We start from the raw sequence: 21,789 nt of genomic DNA, 5'->3' as shown, positions 1-21,789 counted from the left end.
ACCGGGATGGCAGATAAACATTGTCATTGTCGATCTGGAGTGTCCCCCTCGGCAGCAAGAGGACTAATTTCCTTTGAGCATTGAGGAGTGATTGAGCGTTGAGGAGTGATTGCTGGAGGGAGAATGCTTTGCCTGTCAGAAGCACTGTGATTTGCTGCTACAATGATTGTTATTATCATCAGAACTTGATTGCAGTTGTGGTGCTTATAAGAATAGCATTGAGTTCAAAGACTTGTACTTCCATCGTGCTTTTCACAACGACTGAACATCTAAAAGGACTTCACAGCCAATGAAGTATTTTTGTCACTGCTGTAATGTCTAACATTTATTAACCAGTGTTCACAGCAAGCTCCCACCAGTATAAATCTGATAATGACCAGATCGTCTCTCTTTTTCAGTTTGAGATAAATGTTGGCCTGATTGTTGGATAATTCCCCTACCCTTTGAGACGGAACAGTGGCACAGTGGTTCGCACCACTGCCTTGCAGCGCCAGAGACCTGGGTTTGACCCTGGCCCTGGGTGACTGTGCAAAGTCTGCACATTCTCCCCATGCCTGCGTGGGTTTCCCCCAGGTGCTCCGGTTTCCTCCCGCACCCCAAAGATGTGGATTTGCTGTGTTAAATTGCCCCTCGGTGACCCAAATATCTGTAGGTTAGGTGGATTGGCCATGCTAAATTGTCCCTTAATGTCCAAAGACATATAGGTTAGGTGGCTTGGCCATGCTAAATTGCCCCTTAGTGTCCAAAGATATGCAGGTTTGGTGGATTGGCCATGCTACATTGTCCCTTAATGTCCAAAGACATATAGGTTAGGTGGATTGACCATGCTAAATTGCACCTTAGTGTCCAAAGATGTGCAGGTTAGGTGGATTGACCATGCTAAATTGCACCTTAGTGTCCAAAGATGTGCTGGTTAGGTGGATTGACCATGCTAAATTGCCCCTTAGTGTCCAAAGATGTACAACTTTGGCCCTTATCCTTCTAGATGGAAGTGGTCAGGAGTTTGGAAGGTGCTGTCTGAGGATCTTTGGTGAATTTCTGCAGTGCATCTTGTAGATGGTACACACTGCTCTACTCAGTGTCGGTAGCAGAGGGAGTAGATGTTTGTGGATGTGGTGCCAATCAAGTGGGCTGCTTTGTCCTGGATGGTGTCAAGCTCCTTGAATGTTCTTGGTGTTGCACCCATCCAGGCAAGTGAGGAGTATTCCATCACACTCCTGACTTGTGTCTTGTCGATGGTGGATAAGGAGTCAGGAGGTGAGTTACTCACCGCAGGATTCCTAACCTCTGACCTGCTCTTCTAGCCTCTGTGTTTGTGGTGAGTCCAGTTGAGTTTCTGGTCAATGGTAACCCCAAGAATGTGCTTAGAATTGGGATCTGTAGTGAAGGTCATATCATTGAACTAATGATCCACTATTGTGGCACGGGTTCAGATCCAGCCTGATAGCTGAGGGAATTTAAATTCAATCGATGAAACTTGTTTCAATAATGCTAACTATGAGACCCACTACTGGAGAATAGACTTAAGGTGATTGTTGGAAGGATTAGAGGGGACATGAGGAAAAACATTTCCACCCAGAGGGTGGTGGGGGTCTGGAGTTCACTGATGGTTGAGGCATAAACACTGAGCTCACTTAAAAGGTCCCTGGATCTGCAGCTGAAGTTCTGGAAGCTGTGACTGGAAAATGGGATTAAACGAGCAACTAGTTTATTGTATCACATTTTGGGTCAGTGCAGGCACAATGGGCTGAATGGTCTCTTTCTGCACTGTAACTTTTCTATGATTCTATGAAAGGCTGTTCTGGTATATTCATGGAGTAGAATTCCTATAATGCTCTCATTGATGGGCCGAATGGTCTCACAATCTGCACCAATTACAATTCCCCCCCAGGTCCTAATCCCATAACTGCACATACTAACCCTGCTAATCCCCTGACACTAAGGGGCAATTTTGCATGGCCAATCCGCCTAACTCACACATCCTTGGAGTGTGGAAGGAAACTGGAGCACCTGGAGGAAACCCACGCAGAGATGGGGAGAATGTGCAGACTCCACACAGACAGTGACTCAAGGCTGGAATCGAACCCGGGTCCCTGGCTCTGTGAGGCAGCGGTGCTAACCATATACCACCCCTATTGTGGGTTTTCTTTCTCAACTGGGGCTCAGTCGCTTGCACTCCCACTTCTGACTCAGAAGGTTGCGTGTTCAGTTCTGTTCTGGATCTTGGTTACAGCTGACACTTCTACATAGCACTGAGGGAGTGCCGAACTCCTGCAAAGTGCCATCTTTTGGATGAAATGCTAAGTAAGAAATAAGAAATAGGAGCAGGAGTAGGCCATCTAGCCCTTCGAGCCTGCCCCGCCATTCAATAAGATCATGGCTTATCTGTCGCTGCTCAGTTCCACTTTCCCGCCTTCTCCCCATAACCCTTAATCCCCTCTCTTATCAAAAACGCATCAACCCGCGTCTTAAAAATATTTAGCGAGGCAGCCTCCACCACTTCAACGGGCAGAGAATTCCAGAGATTCACCACCCTTTGAGTGAAGAAGTTCCTCCTCAACTCCGTTCTAAACCGCCCCCCTTTTATCTTGAGGCTGTGCCCCCTAGTCCTACTGTCTTTTTTGAGCAGGAAGAGTCTCTCCACCTCTATCCTATCCATCCCATTCATCATCTTATACGTCTCAATGAGATCTCCCCTCATTCTTCTAAACTCTAACGAGTACAAGCCCAGTTTATTCAGCCTCTCCTCATAGCTCAACCCCCTCAACTCCGGTATCAGCCTAGTAAACCTCCTCTGCACTCCCTCCAAGGCCAAAATATCTTTGCGCAGGTGCGGCACCCAAAACTGCACACAGTACTCCAGCTGCGGCCTCACCAATGCCCTATACAGCTGCAGCAAGACCTCCCTACTTTTATATTCAATCCCCCTCGCTATGAAGGCCAGCATCCCATTCGCCTTCCTGACCACCTACTCAAGCTCTGTCTGCCCTTTCACACAAGCGTAAACTATCCCATGACATTAGTTTGGGGGTGAGTAGGGAGCTCTTTGCAGTGTCCTGGACAATCCTTACCCTGCAGGAACCAGCGCAATTGTTTGGTTGTTTCCTCGTTATGTTACTGGGAGCTTGCTGTGCACAAATTGGCTGTTGATTTTCTTGCACTACACATGACTACACCTCAGAAGTAGTTCATTGGCTATAAAGTGTTTTGGGATGGCCTGTTGCCCTGAGTTCATGCAAGTCTTTCCTTTAATATGCATTTTACGGATATTGAAGAGAATGTGAAATTAGAAATGGCTCAAGTTCCTGATTGAAAACCACGGTGGCACAGTGGTTAGCACTGCTGCCTCACAGCGCCAGGGACCCGGGTTCGATTCCCGGCTTGGGTCACTGTCTGTGCAGAGTCTGCACATTCTCCTCATGTCTACGTGGGTTTCCTGGGGTGCTCCGGTTTCCTCCTATAGTCTGAAAGACGTGCTGGTTAGGATGCATTGGCCGTGCTAAATTCTTCCTCAGTGTACCCGAACAGGCACTGGAGTGTGGCGACTAGAGGATTTTCACAGTAACTTCATTGTAGGTGAGCCTACTTGTGACACTAATAAATAAACTTAAAAAAAAGATGCTCAGGATACGGGGGATTAGTGGGGTAAATGCGTAGGGTCGGTGGTACGGTGGTTAGCACTGCGGCCAGGGTCCCAGGTTCAATTCCGGCCTCGGGTGACTGTCTGTGTCTGCACATTCTCCCCGTCTCTGTATGGGTTTCCTCCCGGTGCTCCGGTTTCCTCCCACAGTCCAAAGATTCGGTTGATTGGCTGTACTGAATTGCCCCTAGTGTCGGTGTTTTCCAAATACACAGGGTTACAGGGATAGGGCCTGGGTGGGATTGTGGTCGGTACGGACTCATTGGGCCAAATGGCCTCCTTCTGCACTGTAGGGATTGGAAGATAGGGTGGGGCGTGAGCCTTACAAGATGCTGTGTCAGAGTCGATGCAGGCACAATGGGCCGAATGGCCTCCTCCTGCACTGTCGGGATTGTATGTTTGTAGATGTATTTCTGACTGGTGCCTGCGGTGCCAGCTGGCATGTGTGGTACGTATGCAACAGTCTAATGACACCTTGTAAATTACAGCAGTGACATGTTTGCAATGTGTAACATTTTGTCAATAAAAACAGAATGTAATTAGAAATTGGATTCAGCAATTTATCGTGCCAGATCTGAGTGGAACTGCGGGAAGGGCAACACAGTAGCACAGTGGTTAGCACTGCTGCTTCACAGCTCCAGGTATTTGGGTTCGATTCCCGGCTCGGATCACTGTCTGTGTGGAGTTTGCACATTCTCCCCGTGTCTGCGTGGGTTTCCTCCGGGTACTCCAGTTTCCTCCCATAGTCCAAAGATGTGCGAGTTAGGTTGATTGGCCATGCTAAATTTGCCCCTTAGTGTCCTAAGATGCTTAGGTTAGAGGGATTAGTGGGTAAAGTATGTAGGGATATGAGGGTAGGGCCTGGGTGGGATTGTGGTTGGTGCAGACTCGATGGGCCAAATGGCCTCTTTCTGCACTGTAGGCTTCTATGATTCTATGAAGGAGAGAGAAAAACGGTCAGGCAATGTGAATCGATCATTTAATTAATTGACTGAAGGTAAAACCGTGCTGGTTTGTCGTAATGATTTCAATTCATATCGTCAGTTCAGAGAACTACAGCAATTCACAGCATGGTCGGAGGCCATTCACTGAGTCCCAGGCACACCATCTCCCAGCTCTCCACTCAGTGAACTGTCTTTCAGCTGATGGGTTAGTGGTATTATGATGCAGAGGTTGTTCCCCTTTTGAGAAACTGTACCAAATCCCCCAAAGAGAATTACCTGGTTTTGTAACCTGGTAGAAGTGTTTGGGAAGATGTGAACTGTTATCTTCTATCATTTAGAGGTTTGCTAACAGAAATATCTGACACTCACTTTAAGTGAGCAATTAACAGGTTATTTATTTAACCAACCGGGAGCTTTAACTAAACAAGTAATATTTCAATTAAAGTAAGACACGACTGCACTGCTGTTCAAATAAATACAAGGGCCATTCATTACCAAAAAAAAATTTTATTCACTCTCACAAAAATATACAACCAGATTTCTTGGCTTTGGAAAACCTTTAGAGTTCTTTTGTCGATTCCACTGTCTGTAAGCTCTTTCTGATTTTTGGTATCCTTCATTAGATAGATGGAGAGTTTTTTTTTAAGAGATATTTTAAGCTGTCAGGGATCCACTCTTGACCTCTCTAGGTGTTCAAAGATGGCAGCTCTTCAGTTGAACTCCAAGCAGGCTGTTGAGTTACTCTTTATAACTCTGGTGATCCAATTTGCCTGCATCAGGATTAGCCTGATGCCTGCTGATAGATTCCAGATAGCTGAGTATCTTTTTCAAACTGATTGGCTGTCAAAATGCAAAAACCTGCAAAGCCTGTTACCAAGGCAACCCTGATGCTCAGTACTTGTTACAAATGTTGCAATCTGTGTACCCTGTGTTTTAAAATCGAAACACAGGACCATCCTTCACAAACTTAACTTCACCACACTGGTTATAGAATCATAGAAGCCTACAGTGCAGAAAGAGGCCCTTTGGCCCATCGAGTCTGCACCGAACACAATCCCACCCAGCCCCTACCCCCATATCCCTACATATTATACCCATTAATCCCTCTAATTTATGCACCCCTGGACACTAAGGGGCAATTTCTTAGCATGGCCAATCAACCTAACCTGCACATCTTTGGACTGTGGGAGGAAACTGGTGCACCCGGAGGAAACTCATGCAGACACGAGGAGAATGTGCAAACTCCACACAGACAGTGACCCGAGCCGGGAATCGAACCCAGGACCCTGGAGCTGTGAAGCAGCAGTGCTAACCACTGTGCTACCAATCCGCCCGTATTATTGGTTATATTCAAATGAAAATGACTGGGCCTTCAACCCTCACCATCCCCCTCCCCCACCCCTCTGATTCAGCAGAGTTATTCCTCCGAGTAAGACCAGATGCATGAGAATCCTACTCCCATGCAGTGAGTTCTTGGGATCTGGAATGCACTGCCTGAGGAGTGTAGTAGAGGCAGATTCGTGGAATCATAGAATCCCTACAGTGCAGAAGGCCTGAAAGAGTATCTTACCCAAACCCTCTTCTCTGCCCTATCCCTGTAACCCCATCCTTAATTGCCCTACTTGGCTATTTCAGAGGGCAGTTAAGTGTCAACTGTGAGCTTGGAGTCACGTGTAGGCCTGACCAGAGAAGGATGGTAGATTTTCTTCCTCGAAAAGGCATTGCTGGACCTGGTATCCAAGAACTCCAAAGATGTGCAGATTAGATGGATTGGCCATGTTAAATTGCCTCTTAGTATCAGGGAGACTAGCTGGGTAAATACATAGGGTACGGGGATAGGCTGGGATTGTTATCAGTGTAAACCTGATGGGCCCAATGGCTTTATTCTGCACTGTAATGATTCTGTGATTCCAGGATGGGTTAATGTAACAATTGATTCTCATTGGCATGGTCACCATTACTGACGGGAAGGGGGGACATCGGGATATTGTATTTAATCATCAGCCAATGGTCGATGGGCCGAATGGCCTACTCCTGCTTCTAGTTTTCACGAGGCAGATTTTCTATCCCGGATTTATTCATTGAATTCGATATCTAACAGCTACTGATTTGAGTCAGACGGGGGATTCGAACCCATTTCCCCACAGCATTAGCCTGGGCCCACCGGATTACGAGTCCAGTGACATTATCGTTGTGCCACTGCCGACTCCAGCTGTGATGTCGGCGTTGGACTGGGGGTGGGCACAGTAAGAAGCCTCACAACACCAGGTTAAAGCCCAACGGGTTTATTTGGGTAGCACGAGCTTTCGGAGCGCCGCTCCTTCATCAGGTGAGTGATGAAGTGTCCCGAAAGCTCGTGCTGCCAAATAAACCTGCCAGACCTTCACCTGGCGTTGTGAGACTACCAACTCCGGCTGCAGTACGGTAACCCTCACACGATAAATGCCATATCTTAGCCAGCTCCAGCGATCCGCGCTGGAGCACCTTTAAGAATTTGGATGTTTAGAATCATCCGAGGTTTTCCCTTCTCGATTCAGCTGGTTCCTGGTGAGCTCGTCCAGATTGTGGATTCGACCGGTTTGGAAATTTATATCCCAACCACTCGGAGTAATTTTCCCTCGCTTTATTCCAGTCTGGCAGTAAACCATAAAGGAGAAAGAAAAAAAAAATCTCCTGGAACTTAAATCACTGTCACAGCCTTGATTAGAAGTTTAAATTGTGCCAAGATTTACTTTGAGCCAAGTTGTTGCCTGGAGGGAATCATTTTCACTGATATTCCGCTGTTCAGTGGATTATTTTATTCTTGGTGCTTTCTGCCTGTGCAGTGACAGATCTTACTATCGTACACTTTATCTCCCTGGTTTTTGTTTCTCTGAATTTAAAACTAGAAGTTGGTCCCCGAATCCCCGATCTTTTCCTGAGGTCTGTTACGCGCGCTGAGGAAATTGATTGTAACACTATATTCGGTTCACTTCCAAATGCACTTCAAACTATTTGCGCTGCGGCCAATTTTTCAAACCCTGCAGGAAGTGGCTGATAACATTACATCAGCGACTCCATGTACGGTGAACTCCAGTTAGCAACCAAGTACAGTTCAGATTGGAGGCTGCTTCACAAATGGATCACAACATCGCGCGGATCGTGAGTGTGAGAAATTCGAGCCAATCTATATCTGTCAGTAAAATCTCTGGGGTGATTCTCCCATCCCGGTGCACTAATGTTTTAGCGCATCAGGCCAGGAGAAACACGCATGCTCCGGTTTGCGCATACATTCCTTTCGTGCGCACGTCATCCGCGCTGGAAACTAGGTAGGTAAGTTATTTTTATCTTGTTTGCATGCAATTTAAATGCCATTATCAGTTCCGGGACTGAATTCTCCAGGCACAATAGCGTCTTTCATCGGGCGAGATTGGGCGATTCAGGAGGGGAGGGGTGGTGGGGGGGGGCCAGCCTGAGAGTGGTCGTGGGGTCGCGATCGGGCCATGGGGGAAGGGGCTAGAGGGGCAGCACTGCAAGGGTTCCCAGGCTGGCCTGCGATCGAGCTGGCCAGCAAGCCACAGGCTGACAGTTCAGGGCCACTGCGCATGTGCAGAGTCAGCCTCTGGCCTGAGTAGGCTCCGCCCCCACGAGCTTTTAGTGATATTCACGATTGTGACCTCTGCATTGCACAGAGTGTGGGAGATTCAAGTCTGAACTCCCTCTGAAAACAGAATTGTGATTTATACCAGTTTTCCCGCGAATTCAGCACTTAGAATCTTTTTGGCAGAATCACCCCCTTAATCATTTCCCTCTTGCTGGGGCAATCTGCAACAATAGCGCAGGGGGATAGGGCTTGGGTGGGATTGTTTTCAATGGGCTGAATGGCCTCCTCCTGCACTGCAGGGATTCTAGGTATAGGTTGAGAGGCAGTAGATTTAAAAATGAGATGAGGAGGAAATACTTCTCACAGAGGGTGGTGAATTTGTGGAACTTACTGCCCCATAGCGCGGTGGATTCATTCATTCATTCATTCGAGAAGGAAATAGATATATTTCTGATAAGAAAGGGATAAGGGGAGATGGGGAATAGGTGAGCAGGTGGATTTGAGACCAGAGAGAGATCAACCATGATCTGATTGAATGGTGGGGCAGGCTCGAAGAGTTGAATTTGCCCACTTCTGCTCCTAATTCCTCTGTCCCTAAATGTGACATTTTTATCCTGTGTGGAAATAATTCCCGTTTAATTAAAATCCTTGCAACGCCGCATTCAAATAACAATCGGATGGAGTAATGATTAAGATGTTTTGCTTGAAAAGTGACTTGTTATGATCTGATGCACAAATAAATCTGGAAAAAGAACCAGGGTTGGGTTTCAGGGCTGGGTTTTGGAGCTGGGGGTAGAAGCAGGAAACATAGTTCTTCTAACCAAACATGAAGGTTCTTCAGCTCCGACCCATCCCCAGATCATTATTGTTACTAGAGAGGCGGTGCTCGACAGACTGGAGGGACTGATTGTGGACAAGTCCCCAGGACCGGATGGAATGCATCCAAGGGTTCTGAAGGAAATGGCGGAGGTGATAGTGGATGCCTTGGTGATTATTTTCCAAACATCGCTGGATTCCGGGGAAGTGCCGGAAGATTGGAAAACGGCTAATGTTACGCCGCTGTTTAAGAAGGGTGGCAGGCAAAAGGCGGGGAATTATAGGCTGGTTAGTTTAACGTCTGTTGTAGGAAAAATGTTAGAATCCGTGATCAAGGAGAAAATAGCAAGGCATCTTGAGGAGAATTGTTTAGTAGAGCAGACGCAGCACGGTTTCGTTAAGGGGAAGTCGTGCCTGACGAATTTATTGGAGTTGTATGAGGATGTGTCTAGGGCGGTGGATAGAGGAGAGCCGGTGGATGTGGTCTTTCTTGATTTTCAGAAGGCGTTTGACAAGGTGCCTCACAAGAGGTTATTGCAGAAGGTCAGGGGGCATGGAGTTGGGGGTAGGGTGTTAGCGTAGATAGAGGATTGGCTGTCAAATAGGAGGCAGAGAGTGGGGGTCAACGGGTGCTATTCGGATTGGCGGATGGTGACTAGTGGAGTGCCCCAGGGGTCGGTGCTGGAGCCTCAGCTATTTACCATTTATATAGATGACCTGGAGGAGGGAACCGAGTGTATGGTGTCGAAATTTGCTGATGACACCAAGATTGGTGGAACAGCAAATGGTGCGGAGGATGTGGAGAGTCTGCAGAAGGATCTAGATAGGCTGGGCGAATGGGCCAGGAAATGGCAAATGGAATTTAATGTTGGCAAGTGCGAGGTGGTCCACTTTGGTAGGAATAATGGTAGGAAGGACTATTACTTACGTGGCGAAAAACTGCAGCAGGCGACGGTGCAGAGGGACCTCGGAGTCCTTGTGCATGAGTCGCAAAAACCCAGCCTGCAGGTGCAGCAGGTGGTCAGGAAGGTGAATGGGATGCTGGCCTTCATCGCGAGGGGGATTGAATATAAAAGTGGGAGGTCTTGCTGCAGCTGTATAGGGCATTGGTGAGGCCGCAGCTGGAGTACTGTGTGCAGTTTTGGTCGCCGCACTTACACAAGGATATTTTGGACTTGGAGGGAGTGCAGAGGAGGTTTACTAGGCTGATACCGGAGTTGAGGGGGTTGAGCTATGAGGAGAGGCTGAATAAACTAGGCTTGTACTCGTTAGAGTTTAGAAGAATGAGGGGAGATCTCATTGATGAGATGATGAATGGGATGGATAGGATAGAGGTGGAGAGACTCTTCCTGCTCAGAAAGGACAGAAGGACTAGAGGGCACAGCCTCAGGATAAAGGGGGGGGCGGTTTAGAACGGAGTTGAGGAGGAACTTCTTCACTCAAAGGGTGGTGAATCTCTGGAATTCTCTGCCCGTTGAAGTGGTGGAGGCTGCCTCGCTAAATATTTTTAAGACGCGGGTTGATAGGTTTTTGATAGGCAAGGGGATTAAGGGTTATGGGGAGAGGGCGGGAAAGTGGAACTGAGCCACGACAGATCAGCCATGATCTTATTGAATGGCGGGGCAGGCTCGAAGGGCTAGATGGCCTACTCCTGCTCCTATTTCTTATGTTCTTATGTTCCCACAGGGGTGTCCTGGACGGCAGCAGTTAAACTTATCAACAGTCAGGCAAGGCCAACTGAATGAGACTGACTGGGATTTTCCATTCAGTCTCTGGGTTCCAGTGGGCAGCTAAGAAGAGTTTAACTGCCAATAAGTGGTCTTCCAGCAGGGGACCAAGGCAACAGTGCTATAGGTGGGCTTAAAGACCCCTGCACGCCTGGCTGGTCTCAGGTGCAGTTGCAGATCACCCTACGGAGAGATTCTATTCAGCCCTCCGCTCCATCTCACCGAATATCTTGAAAATTACATTGTGCATTCTGTCATCTTGAGATTTCCATATGCACATATACCAGCAGAGGGAGTCTACGGGGAAGAGATAGTGGTCCCCCCTCCCCCATCCGTCTGATTCAACAGGGTTACCTGAGACCAGATGCACAAGAATCTTATTTCTATGCAGCGGGTTGTTGGGATGGACGCTGCCTTGGGCAAGAGTTTCTGGTCCCACGCACCGCAGGAATCGTAACGGGCAGGACAGAAAGCTCAGCAGGGCCATTTACAGGTCCGTTGACCTTGAACGGGAATGTCTGGGGCTGGGTTGCGTGCATCTGGAAAATCCCAGCCCAGCCCGCTTGCGGAGTCCTAATTCCAAATGTCTCTGGTTGAATTTGTGACCAAGATCTTCAACCTCCCAACACCTTGCTCACCATCCCTCCACCTCAACTTCTACACTAGTGACCTGACTGCAAAGGGCAATTTAAACTCTGAAAGTGTTGGAGAGAATTGAGTTTAAGCAATTCATGAATGGGAAAAGACGGAGAGCGAGCTTGTTATCTGTTAACTATTTTCCTTTTCTCTTCCAGGGACGCAAAGGAGAACCTGGCATCTCTCCAGGGAAAGCGTACAATGGACAAAAGGTTAGAATGGAGAATAATACCACAACACCAACTGTTTATTTATACAGTATAGAAATACGTTGCAAGGTACTTCATGGAGGGAAAATTATCCTTAGGTAAAAGATGTTGACACCAATATGGACTCGTAAGTAAAAGGAAAATCTAACGATTCTCAAGTTGAAATAGTAAAAGTATATAAAAGTAGGGAGGTCTTGCTGCAGCTGTATAGGGCATTGGTGAGGCCGCAGCTTGAGTACTGTGTGCAGTTTTGGGCGCCGCACCTGCGCAAGGATATTTTGGCCCTGGAGGGAGTGCAGAGGAGGTTTACTAGGCTGATACCGGAGTTGAGGGGATTGAGCTATGAGGAGAGGCTGAATAAACTAGGCTTGTACTCGTTAGAGTTTAGAAGAATGAGGGGAGATCTCATTGAGACGTATAAGATGATGAATGGGATGGATAGGATAGAGGTGGAGAGACTCTTCCCGCTCAAAAAAGACAGTAGGACTAGGGGGCACAGCCTCAAGATAAAGGGGAGGCGGTTTAGAACGGAGTTGAGGAGGAACTTCTTCACTCAAAGGGTGGTGAATCTCTGGAATTCTCTGCCCGTTGAAGTGGTGGAGGCTGCCTCGCTAAATATTTTTAAGAAGCGGGTTGATGGGTTCTTGATAAGAGAGGGGATTAAGGGTTATGGGGAGAGGGCGGGAAAGTGGAACTGAGCCACAACAGATCAGCCATGATCTTATTGAATGGCGGGGCAGGCTCGAGGGGCTAGATGGCCTACTCCTGCTCCTATTTCTTATGTTCTTATGTTCTTATAGTATCAACATATCCTGGAGTTTAATTAGTAAAGATTTCATTGGACACAGTAGTTAGCACTGCTGCCTCATAGCGACAGGGACCCGGGTTCGATTCCCGGCTCGGGCCACTGTCTCCGTGGAGTTTGCACTCGTATCTGCATGGATTTCTTCCCGGTGCTCCGGTTTCCTCCCGCACTCCAAAGATGTGCAGGTTAGGTGGATTAGCCTTGCTAAATCGCCCCTTAATGTCCAAAGGTATGTAAACTGAGTGGGTTAGCCATGGTTAATGTGTGGGGGTTACTGGTATAGGGTGGATGGGTGGTTAAGATGTTCTTTCACAGAGTCGGTGCAGGCTCGATGGGCCAAATGGCCACGTTCTGCACTGTCGGGATTCTATGGTGCGGTAAAATAAAGACAATGTAATATTTAAAGGAGGGAAATGGACCAAATCACCACCAATATCCAAATCATTTAAAGGAGAACATGAGCAAATGTGTGTTCTCCTGAAATTCTGTATTGCTATTTATAATCTTTGATATTTTGTGGTGGAGATAGCTCTGTTCTTTACCCCTTTTTAATGAATCAAATATATATATAAGAAAAAATATAATTTTTTATTGATGTAAGATACTTTTTTACGGCAAAGTGTGTTGTCCATCTGAAATATTAGCATGGCACAGTGGTTAGCACTGCTGCCTCACAGCGCCAGGGAGCTGGGTTTGATTCCCGGCTTGGCTCACTGTCTGTGTGGAGTTTCTCCCCGTGTCTGTGTGGGTTTCCTCCGGGTGCTCCGATTTCCACCCACGATCCAAAGATGTGCGGGTTAGGTTGATTGACCATGTTAATTAATAAGTACGAGGGTTTACGGGGATGGGATAGGATTCCACTTGGTGCAGGCTTGGTAGGCTAAATGGCCTCATTTTGCTCTGGGCCGGATTTTGGCTGTCTAAGTGAATGAGCTTTGAGTGGGGTAAGATCTTGCCCAGTGCAGTCTTTGCCAGGACCAGGGGTGAGACATTAAACAGGTATTGATACACTGGAGCGCCAGTAAATTCCATTCCGCATAGCTTTAAGACTTTTGCTGGACTCTGTTGCTAACGTTGATGTATATTACGGGGAATAATTACAGCCAGCATTGATCACAATATTGCTTCACCGTCCCTTAACATAATCTAAAGAGCGGAATCGGTAGATTTGTGTATTAATAATGAACGTATTTTTAACGTGCAGACTTTTGTTTCATTGTTTACAGGGTGACATAGGCCGACCTGGTGCTGTAGGGTTGCTGGGACCACCAGGCCGTAAGGTAGGCCACAGAGACTGCTACTCAGTGTTAAAACTGAATGTCTATTCAATCTTTCATTGTTATCGGGTGTGTGAATTGAAATGAATTTGGGGAAAGCCCACAGTAAGAAGTCTCAAAACACCAGGTTAAAATCCAACAGGTTTATTTGGTAGCACGCGCTTTCGGAGTGTCGCTCCTTCGTCAGGAGGGTTAATTGGAGTCGAGTGTTGTGAGTTTGCGTTGGCTTGTGTTAGTAATTGTGCCCAAACAAATTATTAACAATGGACGTTGGCCTCTATAATGCCAGTCGGAAGTGTGGTGGAGCACCCTTCACCTGCCTGGGATGAGCGCAACTGTAAGAATATTCAAGATACTCGATGCCGCACAAGATAAACAGCTTGCTTGATTGACACCCCGTCCACCACACTAAACATGGGCTGCATACCTGCCCTGTTGCAACTTGGCAAGGCTCCTGTGACAGCACCGTAGCAAGACATCTATTGTGTAGAACATAGAAAAACTACAGCACAAACAGGCCCCTTGGCCCACAAGTTGTGCCAATCATATCTCCACCTACTAGGCTCACCTATAACCCTCAATCCTGTTAAGTCCCATGTACTCATCCAGAAGTCTCTGAAAAGACCCTATCGAATTTGCCTCCACCACCACCGACGGCAGCCGATTCCACTCACCCACCACCCTCTGAGTGAAAAACTTACCCCTGACATCTCCTCTCTACCCACTCCCCAGCACCTTAAACCTGTGTCCTCTTGCGGCAGCCACGTAGAGGACAGCAAGCTCATGGAAAGACCTTCCATTGTCACACACACCGTTCTGACTTTGAATAATATCGCCACTTTTTTTCCACTGCCGCTGGGTCAAAATACCGGAACTCCCTCCGGAACAGCACTGCGCGAGGTATCTACACAACACAGACTGCAGCAGCCCAAGAGGACAGCTCACCATCACCCTCTCGAGGATAATCTGGATTAGCATTAACTACCAGCCTGGGCACACCCTGTCAACGAATATTAAGGAACAGATCAGCTGTGCTTTATTGATGAGTAACATCCCCACTGACTCACTGATGTGTACCTGAACAGGTGCCAGAGTGTGGCGGCTGGGGGATTTTTACTGCCTTGTATTGTTAATGTAAACCCACTTAAGAACGTAAGAAATAGGAGCAGGAGTTGGCCATCTAGCCCTTCGAGCCTGCCCCGCCATTCAATAAGATCATGGCTGACCTGAAGTGGATCAGTTCCACTTACCCGCTTTCTCCCCACTTGTGACACTAACAAATAAATGAACTGAGGGAGAATTTAGCACGGCTTACGCACCTAACCAGTGCGTCTTTCGGACTGCGGGAGGAGCACCCAGAGGAAACCCACACAGACACGGGGAGAATGTGGAAACTCCACATAGAAAGTCACCCAAGCCGGGAATCGAACCTGGATCCCTGGTGCAGTGAGGCAGCAGTGCTAACCACCGTGCTGCCCTAGCTATAGGTGGCAGTGGGAATTCCTTGTATTTGGCTAAATCAAAGTGTATAGATTTCTTTCCTGCGAGCGGACAGTCTCTTTGGAACGGTCAGTAGCTATGGAGTGAGAAATGTTGCGTGATTATCGCATCTGCTCTGATTGCTAAGAATGGTACTGTGCTGGTAGTGGTGACAGACGGTGATGCTTCATTAGTGAATCCTCGGAACTGGATGTGAAAACGGTCTTGGCCGAAGCTCTTCAATCCTTCATGGCTGCTGACCAAGTGGCATTTGTCCAGGAGCGCTGAGAAATATCAAAGATGTGCTGCCTGAGTCATTAACCAACATCTGAGATCAATCATGGGACTTGGGAAAGGGGAGTTGCTCCAAATTAATTCAACTTTGAGTTAACAGATTCCTTTCTGATATGATTTATTACTGTCACATGTAATGGTAAACACAATAAGAAGCTTCACAACACCAGGTTAAAGTCCAACCAGTTTGTTTGATAGTAAACCCACAATCTTTCGGAACTCTGTTCCTTCGTCAGGTGCATGGAAAGTGTGGAAAGAAAGAGAACTTTTCACACACCTGAGGAAGGAACAGAGTTCCGAAAGCTCGTGGATTTACTATCAAATAAACTGGTTGGACTTTAACCTGGTGTTGTGAGACTTCTTACTGTCTTTTACCCCAGTCCAACGCCAGCATCTCCACGACATGTAATGGTATAAAGTGAAAAGTATTTTTTTTTGCGTGCTATAAAATAAAGTTTATTTATTAGTTACAAATAAGCCTTATATTAACACTGCGATAAAGTTACTGTGAAATTCCCATAGTCGCCACTCTCCGGTGTCTGTTTGGGCCAATGCACCCTAACCAGCACACCGTTCAGACAGTGGGAGGAAACCGGAGCACCCGGAGGAAACCCACGCAGACACGGGGAGAATGTGCAGATTCTACACAGATAGTCACCCAAGTCAGGAATCGAACCTGTGTGCCTGGCACTGAGGCAGCAGTGCTAACCACTATTTTATAGTGCCACCCCCTATATAGCCAAAGCATACCGTTCATAGAGAAGGAAAGGAGAGAATGCAGAATGTAGTGTTGCAGTCATAGCTAGGGTGTAGAGAAAGATCAACTTCATGTGAGGTAGGTCCATTCAAAAGTCTGATGAAAGAAGCTGTTCTTGAGTCGGTTGGTACGTGACCTCAGACTTTTGCATCTTTTTCCCAACGGAAGAAGGTGGAAGAGAGAATGTCCGGGGTGCGTGGGGCCCTCAATTATACTGGCTGCTTTTCCAAGGAAGTGTAGATGGAGTCAGTGGATGGGAGGCTGGTTTGCGTGATGGATTGGGCTACATTCATGACCCTTTGTAGTTTCTTGTGGTCTTGGGCAGAGCAGGAGACATACCAAGCTGTGATACCACCAGAAAGAAGGTTAGGATGTGCCATTATTGCCCCTGCCCACCCGATGTAACAGATCTTTGTCCTGTGTTCCTGCGCTTGGAAATGGCTGACTGTGGTACGGTGGATGATAAACCCTCCTGAGGCGTGATTTCCATGGCTGAAGCTACTCGAGATGTGGACAGCAAAGCTTTAGGTGTGAACGCTGCAGTCAGTTCGAATCTAGTTTTGCCTTTGATATACAATGCACAAACAGGCCTTTTGGCCCAACCAGCCCATACTGATGTTTATGTTCCATTTGAGTCTCCATCCATCTTTCCCCCTCTCACTGTATCCCTATAACTTTCCATCCAATTCTTCCTCAGCTGTTTATTTAGCCTCCCCTTCAATTTAATTTGCACAATTTAAGGGCAGCATGGTGGCATAGGGGTTAGCACAGCTGCCTCACAGCACCAGGGACCTGGATTCAATTCCGGCATCGGGTCTGCATGCACATTCTCCCCGAGTCTGAGTGGGTTTTCTCTGGATGCTCCGGATTCCTCCCACAGTCTAAAGACATGTGGGCAAAGTAGGTTGATTGGCCATGCTAAATTGACCTTAGTGTCAGGGGGATTAGCATGGTAAATGCACGGGGTTATAGGAATAGGGCCTGAGTGGGATTATGGTAGGTACAAACTCGATGGGCCAAATGGCCTCCTTCTGTACTGTAGGAATTCTGTTCTATTCTATTCATGTCAATCTCTTCCAGAGGAGGGACAAGGGGCCTGTTCCTGTGCTGTAATTTTCTTTGTCCTTCCTTTGTTCTTTGAGTACCTTCTTACTCCTTACACATCTTGTGAGTGTCCCACCCAAGAAGGGAAAACATAAGTTTCTTGTAACCCATTATACGTGCAGCAAAGTGAACAAATCCACAGATATTTTATAGGGTTAAGTTTTTAGTATTGTTTTCCAGAGCGTATTTTTATATAAAATATCATCTCGGATGTGAAATACGGTGGAATCTTGCGTTTAGTCAGAGAGTTGAAATAAATCTGAGTCAGTCACTTTGTGATTGTCACATTTTCCTGCCAGCCCTTGAGCTGTCCAGACAATCACATGACAACTCCATCGTCCTACATTTTACGGGGCAGCAGCCGTCCATATCCTGGGGACTGTTTACTGAATCATTTTTATGGCAACGTAATATCCCTTGGAAAACAGCATGAGTCATGTTTTGGGATATTTGATTTATTATTGTCAAGTATTGTTTCTTGCGCACTATACAAGGATACTGTTCATAGAGATGGAAAGGAGAGAGTGCAGAGTGTAGTGTTACAGTCATAGCTAGGGTGTAGAGAAAGATCAACTGAATGCGAGGTAGGTCCATTCATAAGTCAGGGAAGAAGCTGTTCTTGAATCGGTTGGTACGTAACCTCAGAGCTTTCAACAATTTTTAAACTCTGAGAACCTGGTGCAATTTGGTTTTATTGCTAAAGAATGAATAAGAACATAAGAAATAGGAGCAGGAGTAGGCCATCTAGCCCCTCGAGCCTGCCCCGCCATTCAATAAGATCATGGCTGATCTGAAGTGGATCAGTTCCACTTTCCCGCTTTCTCCCCATAACCCTTAATTCCCTTGTCTATCAGAAACCTATCTACCCGTGAGTTAAATATATCCACATTCCACATGAGAATTCCACATTCTCATCATCCTCTTGGAAAGACGTTACGAACAAATTCCCAATTTGATTTTTTTTTTTGCTGCCCACCTTATGGTGATGGCCCCTAGTTGTCCTCTACATGTAGACACAGTGGGTAAAGTTCAATACCCTCCCTGTGCCAAGTTTGACGGTGCAGTGGCATCTAATCAGGTTCTGCCACTTTTCCACCTCCACCCTGGCCACGTTGATGGCTGGTGGGGCTGTGGGCAGCCTTCCCTCCCCGCTGCCAGTTAATGCCTGCTTGAGCGCACCACCCCGCTGTCGATGATATTTGCCTAGTGGGGGCCCATGTGTAGATCGTCACCAGTAAATGCAGCCGGAACTGCTTGCAGGTTCCTGGGGTTGGCTGGGAGTGGGGATGGGGTGCAGGTGTCACGGGGGGAGGGAAGGGGGGGATATAGTGGGTGGAGGTCCTCGTTCAAACGCTGTGCCTTACTGAGGGAGCCAACATTGGGAAGGGGAGTCATTACTCCCCTGCGTCTTTCTCCCTCCCTCACTTGTGCCTGGAATCCAATGTCAATCAATCGTAGACTTCAGGTGACTATATTACTGGCAGCACCCACTGCCACCTCTCAAAGGACATAGAACAGTACAGCACAGGCCCTTCAGCCCATCAGGTCTGTGCCAACACAGATGCTTCTCCAATATTTTCATGCCTGTATGTGATCCATATTCCTCTATTGCCTGCCCTATTCGGTTATCTAACAAGATGCCTCTTGAATGTTGTTATACAATCTGTTTCCACCACCTTCTCTAGCAGCACATTCCAGGCATTCATCACCCTCTGTGTGAAAAACTTGCCCATTGCATTCCTCTTAAAATTACCCTCTCTCACTTTCAACCTTTGTCCCTGACTTTGACCTGGGGAAAAGACTCTGTCCACTCTATCCAAGTCTCTGTCTCTCTCTTCCTCCCCATGCCTCACCGCACCCACCCTCCCAATAATCTTTATTATTGTGATGTTGTTTAAGACTGTAAGATATGGAGCAGAATTAGGCCATTCGGTCCATCAAGCCTGCTCCGCCATTCAATCATGGCTGTTATTCTTCTCATCCTCATTCTCCTGCCTTCTCCCCATAAACCCCTTATCCCCTTATTGATCAAGAACCTATCGATCTCTGTCTTAAAGACACTCAGTGCCCTTGCCTCCGCAACCCTCTGTGGCAAAGAATTCCCCACTCTCTGGCTGAAGAAACTCCTCCTCATTTCAGTTTTAAAGGAGCGTCCCTTCACTCTGAGATTGTGCCTCGAGTTCTAGTCTCTCCCACTAGTGGAAACATCCTCTCCACATCCACTCTATCTCGGCCTCTCAATTTGAAGAATATTTGTCTTGGAAACACCAGGGAGAACACCCTTCTCTTAACATCTTGGAATCTTTTACATCCGCCCGAGAAAACAGGCGGGTCCTCATAGAAAAGGCAATGTGACAGTGCAGCAATCCCTCAGTCCTGCCACGCCTTGCTTTTGTGTTTACGTCTTAGAATGGGACTCAGGGTAAATCTGAGGTGAGCGTGTTACCAAATGAGCCACAGCTGACACTGGACTAAATTTCTCAATGGTTCATTCTCACCTATACTTTGATTTTTTTTTTCATTCTCTTTTCATGGCACGTGGGCGCACTGGGCTAGGCCAGCATTTATTGCCCGTCCCTAATTACCCTCGAGAAGATGGAGGTGAGCCGTCTTCTTGAACCCGCTGCAGTCCACGTGGTGGAGGTACATCCACAGTGCTGTTAGGGAGGGAGTTCCAGGATTTGAACCCAGCGACGGTGGCCGATATACTTCCGAGTCAGGGTGGGGATATCTTGCAGGAGGTGGTGTTCCCATGTAGATACCTGCTGCACTTGGAAGGTGCTGTCACAGGAGCTTTGGTGAGTTGCTGCAGTGTATCCATCAATCAAGTGAGGCCACTTTGCCCTGGATGGTATTGAGGTTCTTGAGTGTTGTTAGAGCTGCACTAATCCAGGCAAGTGGAGAGTGCTCCATCTTGATTTGTGCCTTTTGGATGTTGGAGAAGTTTTGGGGAATCTGAATGCGAGTTACCACATCAGAATTCGCAGTCTCTGACCTGGTCTGGTAGTCACAGTATTTATATGGCTCATCCAGTTCAGTTCCTGGTAACCCCCAGGAGGTTGATAGTGGGGGGATTTGATCATGTTAACGCCAGTGATCGTCAGGGGGAGAAGCTTAGATCCTCTCTTGGTGAAGATGGTGATTGTCTGGAACTTGTGTAGTAAGGGCGTGGAATGCCCTGCCTGCAGCAGTTGTGGACTCGCCAACTTTAAATGGTCAGTGGATAGGCATATGGATAACATTGGAATAGTTTAGGTTAGAGGGTCATTAGATTGGCTCCACTGGTCGGTGCAACATCGAGGGCCTGTACTGTGCTGTAATGTTCTATGTTCTATTGTGTGGCGCAAATGTTTGATTAGCGATGAGGAGAGATTGGAGAAACTTGATTTGTTCTCGCTGGAACGATGAAGGTTGAGGGGGAGACCAGATAGAAGTCTACAAGATTATGAGAGGCATGGACAGAGTGGATAGTTAGAAGCTTTTTTCTCAGGGTGGAAGAGTCAATTACTAGGGGGCACAGGTTTAAGGTGCGAGGGGCAAGGTTTAAAGGAGAAGCAAGTTTTTTTACACAGAGGGTGGTGGGTGCCTGGAGCTTGCTGCTGGGGGAGGTAATGGAAGTGGATACATAGAACATTACAGCGCAGTACAGGCCCTTCGGCCCTCGATGTTGCGCCGACCAGTGGAACCAATCTAATGACCCTCTAACCTAAACTATTCCAATGTCACTCATATGCCCATCCACTGACCATTTGAACGCCCTTAAAGTTGGCATGATACAGTAATGAGTTTTAAGGGACATCTTGACAAATGCATGAATAGGATGGGAAGAGAGGGATATGGTCCCCAGAGGGGGTAGGGGGTTTTAGTTCAGTCGGGCAGTATGGTCAGTCCAGGTTTGGAGGGCCGAAGGGCCTGTCCCTGTGCTGTAATTTTCTTTGTTCTTTGATTATCCTTCTACTCCTTACACATCTTGGGAGTGTCCCACAAAAGAAGGAAAACATTAGTTTCGTGTAACACGTTATATGTGCAGCAAAGCGAATAAATCCACAGATATTTTATAGGGTTAAGTTTTTAGTGTTGTTTCCAGAGCGCATTTTTAAATAAAATAAAACCCCGGGATTGGTGCCGATGTGAATGTGGAATGACTGATGCATTAATGAGTGGGCCATTTCTGGTGCTGACGTTACAAAGTGGAAGTAAGCCTATTTATTATTATCGAAAATCTTGGATTACCTACTAATTCATTTGGGGATTAGTGCACTTTTCATTGACTGCATTCTCCGGCAAGCTGAGATCTTGAACATTCAATTCGGAAAAGCACTCTGAGCCAAACCTTTCATTGGAGCACTGCCTCGGATGTGAAATATGGTGGAATCTTGCGTTTAGTCAGAGAGTTGAAATAAATCCGAGTCAGTCACTTTGCGATTGTCACATTTTCCTGCCAGCCCTTGAGCTATCCAGACAATCACATGACAATTCCATCCTCCTACATTTTATGGGGCAGCAGCCGTCCATATC

General features: G+C 47.1%; 1 protein-coding gene across 1 annotated transcript in view; it reads left to right on the top strand.

The window, feature by feature from the left end:
• col27a1b (collagen, type XXVII, alpha 1b) overlaps nt 1-21,789 on the top strand; it is a 576,392-nt gene that overhangs the window by 132,316 nt on the left and 422,287 nt on the right. Inside the window, exons 6-7 of the mRNA XM_080211775.1 lie at nt 11,505-11,558; nt 13,587-13,640. Coding sequence (XP_080067901.1) covers nt 11,505-11,558; nt 13,587-13,640 — 108 coding nt within the window. The remainder of the gene's footprint in view (nt 1-11,504; nt 11,559-13,586; nt 13,641-21,789) is intronic.

The sequence above is a fragment of the Carcharhinus amblyrhynchos genome, chromosome 25 (assembly GCF_965287045.1).
Source record: "Carcharhinus amblyrhynchos chromosome 25, sCarAmb.v2.hapA, whole genome shotgun sequence".
Taxonomy (NCBI): Eukaryota; Metazoa; Chordata; class Chondrichthyes; order Carcharhiniformes; family Carcharhinidae; genus Carcharhinus; species Carcharhinus amblyrhynchos.
This window is presented reverse-complemented; position numbering and strand designations above follow the sequence as displayed.